This window comes from Strigops habroptila, chromosome 19 (assembly GCF_004027225.2).
Source record: "Strigops habroptila isolate Jane chromosome 19, bStrHab1.2.pri, whole genome shotgun sequence".
Lineage (NCBI taxonomy): Eukaryota > Metazoa > Chordata > Aves > Psittaciformes > Psittacidae > Strigops > Strigops habroptila.
Genome location: NC_044295.2, coordinates 2,535,141 through 2,543,730, shown reverse-complemented (window position 1 = coordinate 2,543,730; position 8,590 = coordinate 2,535,141). Strand labels below are relative to the sequence as shown.

At 50.4% G+C, this 8,590-nt stretch overlaps 1 protein-coding gene across 1 annotated transcript; it reads right to left on the bottom strand.

The window, feature by feature from the left end:
- Positions 1-1,440: 1,440 nt before the first annotated feature.
- On the bottom strand, positions 1,441-5,005 carry LOC115617670 (keratin, type I cytoskeletal 19-like). Its single transcript, XM_030508485.1, has 7 exons — positions 4,478-5,005; positions 4,030-4,112; positions 3,613-3,769; positions 3,355-3,516; positions 2,834-2,959; positions 2,487-2,713; positions 1,441-1,528 (listed from the first exon to the last, which is right to left on the bottom strand). The coding sequence occupies exons 1-7, from the start codon at positions 5,003-5,005 to the stop codon at positions 1,441-1,443; spliced, it is 1,371 nt and encodes a 456-aa protein (XP_030364345.1).
- Between the last annotated feature and the right edge of the window lie 3,585 nt (positions 5,006-8,590).

Sequence of the window (8,590 nt, the reverse complement as noted above, 5' to 3'; positions counted from 1 at the left end):
GTTCTTGATTTAATCCTGTTAGTGCACATTCATAGTAACTCAAAGGTGTTGGGTATTACATTATATTACATTATGTTATATTATGTTATATTAGCACACACCTACTTTAATGAAAACTCGATTTTTGCCCCGAAGTCTCTTTCAATAGGAGGTTGTGGGTCAGACTGCCTCCTTCCCTGCTCCCTGCCACCCTCCCTGTTTCCTTCCTCATCACCTTCTATTTCATGTCTTAGCTTATGCTTCCTCCTCTGGTAGCAAATCATAGAATCATAGAATCCCAGACTGGTTTGGGTTGAAGGGACCTTAAAGCTCATCCAGTTCCAGCCCCCTACCATGGGCAGGGACACCTTCCACTAGAGCAGATTGCTCAAAGCCCCATCCAACAAATGCCCCTTTGCGCAGCATCACCTGGCCCCTTTCCCCCATCACCACCCTGCATCCATCTGAATTCAGCAAGGGCAGTGCGGCAGAGGCTGTTTTCTTGTCCCCTTGCAACGATTGCTGTGGGGCTATAGATCGAAGGTGTATTTCTAACCAAGGGTGTATGATAAATATAACTACCTGTGTAACAGTGTTTTTAATACTTGTATATTAATTTACTTGTAGAAATAATTTGCCGGGTTGGAGGCTGTGTTAGTAGTAGCGAAGTTTATTAGAGACAAGCTTTGGTAGTTGTGTGACAATTGAGTGCAAAGCGGGTTAGTCCCAGTGGACACCAGTGGCTGGTGGACGCGGCCGCAGGTGAGGACCGGGAGGGGACAGGGGCAGCCGGTCTGCAGGGGCCCTTCCGACTGCTGCTGGAAGCAGAACTGAACTGTCAGGTTCTTTGTGCCTTGTTCATGGAGAGGCCTCGGGGGTGCTGGCGGGAGCTCTCCTGCCTGAGGTGACCTGCCGAGGGAGAGCAGGACATGGGGCTTTGCAGGGTTCATCTCCACACCATGCCTTGCTCTTGCTTCCCCCTTGCTCTGGGACTGACCATTCTTTTCCCTGTCCTCCCTTGCTTGCTTAATTGTACATTCTTGTTGAAAGACTCATGACTGGCTGATCCTCCTGCCAGTTCATCATTTTCATGTGGTGCTGAAAGTCTTATTTAAACACATTTACCACTAGAAACCCCCCAGTGTCAAACGCATTTTCTGTGCAGAAGTTTATAAATGCCCCATAGCTGCACCCGCTGCCACTGCTTTCTACCACAGCCCAGTTCATCCCAGTGCTCCACCACCAGCAGTAACAGCCATGACCCTGCACATCTGGCTCCTTGCACTGCCTCTCTCAGGGGAAAAGAAACCACCCCCAGCCCCTCTTCACCACTCAGGAAAGCCTGGAGACCCCTCGTCCTCCTCTTCCCCACATGTGTAGCAGGACTGAAGCAGCTCGGGGTCACACTCACAGGCTCCTAGAGGACACCTCACCTTGCACATCCTCACCGGGCTCACGGGCTCAGGGCAGGCAGGGCTGGCACAGGCCGGCTTTCAGCCCACCGCTTCTTCCAGCTGGTGCTGCAGGGACTCCTCTTGCCCCCGGCCCTCTGTGGGAAGGAGACAGCACCGGTGACCAAAGCCCCGGCATTTACACCCTGCAGATCTGCCCCCGACCTGAGCACTGCCTTTAGCTGGGTCTCTTCAGTCACTGTGGGCCATTTCCCCTTCGAACCATTAAGGTCATTAAGAGCAGCAATTAGCACATCCTCCACCCTGCCTGTCTGCTGCCAGCCAGTGCTTTGCCGTCGTGACACACTGAGCATTACACGAGGCTCTGAGACAAGGTCTAACAGTGTCATTTCATCCTTTGCAACTGGCATTTTGGAACAAAACCTGATGTTTTATGTAAGTCAGTGAGGACTGGAGCATCCAGGAGCCCACCTCAGGGTACCACCATTAAAATCCCTCTTTTTCCAAACTGTGGAGCAGGGGGTGCTGGGGCTGGTTCTGTGTGTATGAGGCGTTTATGAGCTTACCAATGTGCCTCACTGTTTCAAAATCTCGGTCAATGGTAGGCAGGGAAGAGCCAACTGCTTTGCATACAAATTAAATCTCCCCAAACTTTAATTAAATTGTTGTGTGAAACTGAAAATGTGTAGTAGATAATTTATTGTTTCACTTCATTTGCCTGCCAGTCCCTAATCCTGTCTAGCTGTGGCAGACAGGATATGCCAATAAAACTCAGTGACAGTGCTCATAAAGGACCTTGCCCAGCTCAGAGTGAAACCCGCCCTGTGAGGACCCGTGGTGCTGCATGGCTCTGGGGCCAATCCCACCACCTTCACTGGCCCAAGGCGGGGAATGATCTCAGCTTGGACTATGGACATTGCTGAGAGCCAAATCCTCAGATGCCTCGTGGTTTGCTAGTAGGCCCTGTCTATCACAGGTCAGTGCTGGTTCCTTACCACAACATTGCTTTTACCACTGGTACCATGAATTGTCATATCCCTGTAAGTCAAAGCATAGAGATGTTACCGTGTGAGGGTCTGTCAATGGTCTACATACATGATGTCGTGCTGTCCCCCCTCCAGCAGGCAGTGGTAGGTCTGGATTTCCTGCTCCAAGCGGCATTTGACATCCAGGAGGGTCTTGTATTCCTGGTTCTGGCACTCCATTTCTGCTCGTATTTCAGCCAGCCGCTGCTCCACGCAGGAGATCTGGTTCTGGAGCTCAGCCAGGTATTTGTTGTAGCGACATTCGGTTTCTGCCAAGGATGATTCCAGGTTTTCTTTCTGAGAATGGGAACAACACAAAGGTACTTGGGGATGCTGCAAGCTTTGCCCATCTGGTTGCAGGTACAGCTCCAAAGAGACCTGGGGGGCTGAGATTTGAATTGTCGTGGCATCACCTACCATAGTGAGCTGGGCTTGTACGTTGATTTCCAAGGCCTGCAGCTGACGTCTCAGCTCTGTGACCTGTTTGTTGCTTGACTCGATCTCCTGGCTGCTAGTGATGACCTCCAGATTCACCTCCTCCACCTGCAAGGTTAGACCCCTTGCTGAGGCAGCGGCTTCACCACCCTGCTTATGCACACTCGCTTGTGCACACCCTGCTTGTGCACACGACTTGCTTGTGCTCCCTCTGCTCCTGCACACCCGCTTGTGCTCCCCCTGCTTGTGCACACCCTGCAGTGCACACCCTGCAGTGCACCTGGGTGCACTAAATCTAAAGCCTCCCATTTATTCCGTTGTGACCCTGTAATACCATGTGGTGGCCCCTCTGCCACAAACAAAACACTGGGACTGGGCAGTACAATCAGAAGCTGAGCACATCTGTGACACAGATTAAGGCATCTCAGCAAGTTCTTTTCTCCTCTTCTTTTCCCCTTTCCCCCAAGAGGCAGAGTAGGGGACAGCTCTGCATGTGTTCGTACCTTGCAGGCATACCACTGCTCAGTCTCTTTGCGGTTGCGCTCCATCAGTGTTTCATACTGGCATCTCAGATCCTCCAGGATCTTCCTCAGGTCGGGGCCAGGGCAGGCATTGACCTCCACGCTCACGTCTCCAGTGGCCTGTTTCCTCAGACAGCTCATTTCCTGCATGGAATAGGTGCACCATATCAGTAATACTGACACTTGGTGGGGAGGACTTCCCTTCTTCTTGCTCCTTAATTCTCTATGGGACAACCTGACCTCCTCGTGATTCGTCTTGAGGCAGCACATCTCTTCAGTCAGGGCCTCACACTGCAGCTGCAGATCGGTCTTGCAGCTCGCCAGCTGGTCCAGCACTGGGCGCAGGTTGCAGATGTCTGCGTCCACATTCTGCCGGAGACCGCACTCAGCCTCATACCTTGAGCCACAGCCAACAAAGAGAGGTCAGTAAGCCTCTGGAGTTCAGACTGGGGGGAAAACATTTAGGATCAAGCTCTTCTTTCACTTCAGGCATGCCGTGCTGTGAACGTTGTCAGTGGTAGCCAGGCCTTTCACAGGGATGGGCAGTTTAGTAGGGCAGCATGACAAGCAGACAGTTGGGATTTCCCCATCACCGCTGCTCACCAACCCTTCCGCAGGCAGTGTGAACCCCCCAGCCCAGCACAGGGCCATACTCACTTCACTCTGAAGTCATCAGCGGTCATCCTGTTGTTATCAATATTCAAGAGGATTTTGTTAGTCTCCATGGCTGCACACAGGATCTGGAAAGGAAAACACAGGAGAGAGATTCCAGCTTGTGTTTTCGTCTGGCTCCTGAAGGCCCTCAGAAGAAACACCTACTTGGGGTAATGCATCCCACCCTTTTTATAACAATTCCATATATTGGGATTATTAATCAGTTAGATGGCATCATTGTGGGGAAACTCATGTGCCAGCTTGGCAGGACAGGCTGTGCTGAAACTTCTCTGTAAATGCAGTGTGCTCCTCCCTCCAACCATCATTTCATATAAGCTATGGCTTCATCTGCCCTCCAGAGACAGAGCTATTGCATCTGACATTGCTCTATCCACACGTGAAAGCAAAACCCAAAGAAATATTAGTATTTTCTTGAAAAAGACTGGTTTACCTGGTTCTGAAGGTCTTCGATCTCCTTATGAAAGCAGCTGTAGTCCCGCGGTTCGCAGCTGGGCCCTACCTTGGCATACCACTCCCTGATCTTGCACTCGAGCTCGGCGTTGTCTCCCTCCAGCATCCGCACCTTGTCCAAGTAGGAAGCCAGGCGGTCGTTGAGGTTCTGCATCGTCGCTTTCTCGTTGTTAGCAAATAAGATCCCATCACTGCAACCAGCACTAGCCCTGGTGAAACCACCGCCACGAGTGCACATGCCTCCACCGCTGAATCCAAGGGCAGAACAAGCCCTCTGGGTAGCTCCGAAGCTCCCACCAGCAGCACTGCCGGCGTTCAGCTGCTTCCCAAGTAATCCCTCGCTTAAAGTGTCACCAGAAAAGTTGCCAATCACAGCACCGAGGTCATAGGTAGCGTGTCTCCCCGGGGAGGCAGAGGAGACCTTCCTTCCGCTGCCAGCCGCAGAGCTGCCTGCACTGCTTCTGCCTTGGGAACAGGCAGTAACAACCTGCCTGACGGCACAGCTCATCGTGCGAGCGCGGATCCAACCTGGAGCCCAGGACGAGCTGCACAGGTCGCTGCAGGATCCAATTGTGATCCCTCTGTCCCCATAGTCCTCTATTTATACCAGCCCTTGTGGATCTTGCCACCAGAGAAGGGCTGTTTATTCTTCCTCCTTGTGACCTGGCTAGTACTAATTTACTTTTTTTCAGCCGGAAATATTTCCCCAACGGCGTTTGTCTCCAGAAATCCCACAACAGAAAGATGCTTTGGTTAACAGAAGCGTGTTTCAAAACTACATCAAAAACGTTACTTCCTGAATCATCAGGTCTGACTTGTGATGACAACTAAACAACAGTGACACAAAACCTGACGATACCCGAGAGCGCCCGGGGAGTGAAACACCGCAGCAATTATCCATCCCCGGCGTGGGTGAGTCTGCCTGGAAAGGGAAAGCTGTGGGAAAGCTGTCCTATCTGCCAGAGCCTGTTCGACCCCTTTGTGGCCAGAAGCGAGGGTGCCCCCTCCATCAGCTGCCCTGCAGCCCTGCGACAGAGCCAGGAGAGCACCCTGGGGGTACTGCTTCCTGCTATGCTCTGCAGCGAGGGTCCGTCCCACCCTGCTGGAGCTGAGCAAGAACCTGCCGAGCTCCAGGTCATTTGACTGGGAAATGCACTGCTCTGGGGGAGCACAGATGAATATTGCACCAGAGTGCACCAAGGATGACTTGTTAGTTCTCTTTCTCCAGCGTGCATCAGAACATCCCCTTGCAGAGGGGAGATCCTTTGGGATTTGTTTTGTTGCTTTCCAGGGTAGACAAAACATCCAACCGAAAGAGAAAGGACATTTCCTGAATACCAAGTGCTGCAGTTCCCTGTGAGTGTCCACTGCCAAGCGAGGACGGCCATGCGAGGGGTTCACAAGATCCCTAAAGCAGTGGCATGGAGAATCTCAGAAGCAGCCTGATCCTCCTCAGTCTGACCCAGTTCCAACCAGCACCACAGAAATTCTCCAAATATAATCTAGGGAAAATGTGTTAGGTTTAGAAAAGACACTGGAGAAGCTCATTTAAAAGAAGATATTAAATTTTATTTATTTTTTTTTTAACTCTTGGAATGCTAAATTGAGGAAGAAGGGAAATAATTAAAATGTTGTGTCATCTGAATCTTTCATTTGATTTATAATATTCATACAGCCATGCTAATGCTGGCTGCCTTTCCCCGTGTGAGGCTCAGCATTGGGTTTGGCATCCAGGTCACCTGGATACATGAAAGATGCGTCAGGTCCAGCCTCTGTCAGAAATATTGCTTATGCCATTGGGGCAGGTTCATTAGTCTTGATTTTATCTTGGCACTGCAAATACAGAACAGCTTCAATGTGGTGTGGAGTCTGTGTGTGCCCATGCTTTGTTGCAGCCGCAATTAGCAGGAGGAGCCAGTGCCATGGTGCCGTGGCACGCCTCAGCTGTGGCAGAGCCGTGGAGCCGCTGCTGGAGTGGGAGCAGAACTGGCCAGAATCTGTCCTTTTGCCACAGAATTGCTGAGAAATTAATGCCGAGCTAACACCAAATTTCCTTTAACTGAGAAATACACAGTCCTTTCTTTTCCAATGAGAAAAGTGAAAAACCCCATTGATGGGTGGGGTTTATTCAGTTATTGATGAAAATGAAGCACAAATGTCCATGTTTCTTCCTTACTGTTTAAACTTCAGACGTTACCATAGGTCTCTGCAGCCAAAGGTGATGAGAATTTTGCAGCTTTTGTAAAGGAGAATAATAATTTCACTCTTGATTTTATTGGATTTATGTCACCTTTGTGGTAGCTTTTTTTCCTATCCAAAAATTGACATTTTTATTAAACCAGTTTTTACACCCAATCACACCTCAAGACCTGCAGCAGTTACAGCCCTCATTTTATTAAAAGAGATTTTCCTTTTTTTATGAGGAGATCTGTTAATGACAGGTTCTATGTGCGTAATGGAGGCTCTTTCCACAATTAACTTTTACTGGCTTCCAGACTGGAGTCCACAGACAGCACTTTGGTCACCGCAGCCCTGCAGCCAGCCACGGGCGATGCCTCAGATGAGTGTCCTCAGCTGACCTGGAGCCCCTCGCAGGCAGCGTGCACCCAAGGGAGGACAAGGAGGAGGGGAATGATGGCTTACGAGGGTTCCCGCAGGCATTCCAGGAACAGCAGTGCAGGCCTGACAAGGGAAAATTATTACTTCAAGTAACAAATGAGCAGAAAAGCCTCCCCTAGGCAAAGGTGCTGTTCCCATTTAATGAGCACTGTGAAAAATGAAAAGAAAGGAATTATTCTGCAGCTTTACATCTGCATCTTGTGCTGGGCTTTATAAAGGAGAGCAGGATGGTGGTAGATAGGTGCTGTGGCCTTATTCCCGAGGCTTGTTCTACTGCACCAAATTGTCAGATGAAAAAGGGCAATGGAAATGAGAGAGAAAGATGAGATTTCCCCTGAGGAAGTCCTTTAGATATCTCAGGATATTTTCATAGAATCTCAGCCTGGTTTGGGTTGAAGGGACCTTAAAGCTCCTCCAGCTCCAACCCCCTGCCACGGGCAGGGACACCTTCCACTAGAGCAGGTTGCTCCAAGCCCCTGTGTCCAACCTGGCCTTGAACACTGCCAGGGATGGGGCAGCCACAGCTTCTCTGGGCACCCTGTGCCAGCGCCTCAGCACCCTCACAGGGAAGAGCTTTTACTAGGAGCTCATCTCAGTCTCCCCTCTGGCAGGTTAAAGCCATTCCCCTTGTCCTGTCCCTACAGGCCCTTGTCCAAAGCCCCTCTCCAGGTTTCTTGCAGCGTCTTTAGGCACTGGAAGCTGCTTTAAGGTCTCCCTGGAGCCTTTTCTTCTCCTGGCTGAACCAGCCCATCTCTCTTAGCCTGTCTCCAGAGCAGAGATACTTTAAAGCTTAAGCCTCTTTCTTGAGCTAATGCATATGGACTGCAGAAAGTAGAACGTGCCCCCAAGAAGGAGATCCAGCATTTCGTGTTATTACAAACACTCCCTGAGTCACTGCTTGTCTTCATGTCCAAGAGAACTTCCCTGGGGACTCAGACATGACACGGAAACCAAGTCCTTGCTGGTGCCCAAGCTGCTGCTGTCCCTCTGTGGGACTGCCAGCCCAAGTTAGGTTTAGGTCAGTTTAGTCACTTATTTGGATTAATTCTGCTTTTTATCCTGTGAAGTGGCCACTAGGGAGTGCCAGGAGAGGGAAGCTGGAGCCGGGCGCTGCCAGCACTGGGCTTCTGCACGTCCTTCTGGCCTGCGGAGGGCTGGGTACAGTGATAGAGTGAGAACTGCAGCAGCCCTGGCTCCTGTCTGCTCATTGTCACTGGATTTCACTCTCACCTATGGAAAATTCTTGTTTGCTATTTACAAAGCATTGCTTATCGAGCTCTCGATGTCATTGTCACTCCACTTCTTTTCTGCTCCTTATTGGCTGTTCTGAAGCTGATCTCCATCTCGCTGATGGCACCAGACGCTCCAGGATTCTGATCGCATCTTTGCAAATCACTCCAGGCAAATAGTTCAGCTTCTCCAAATCTCAATTCCATGCTTTGTAGGCTGGAAATAATAATCACAGTAGTCTTCC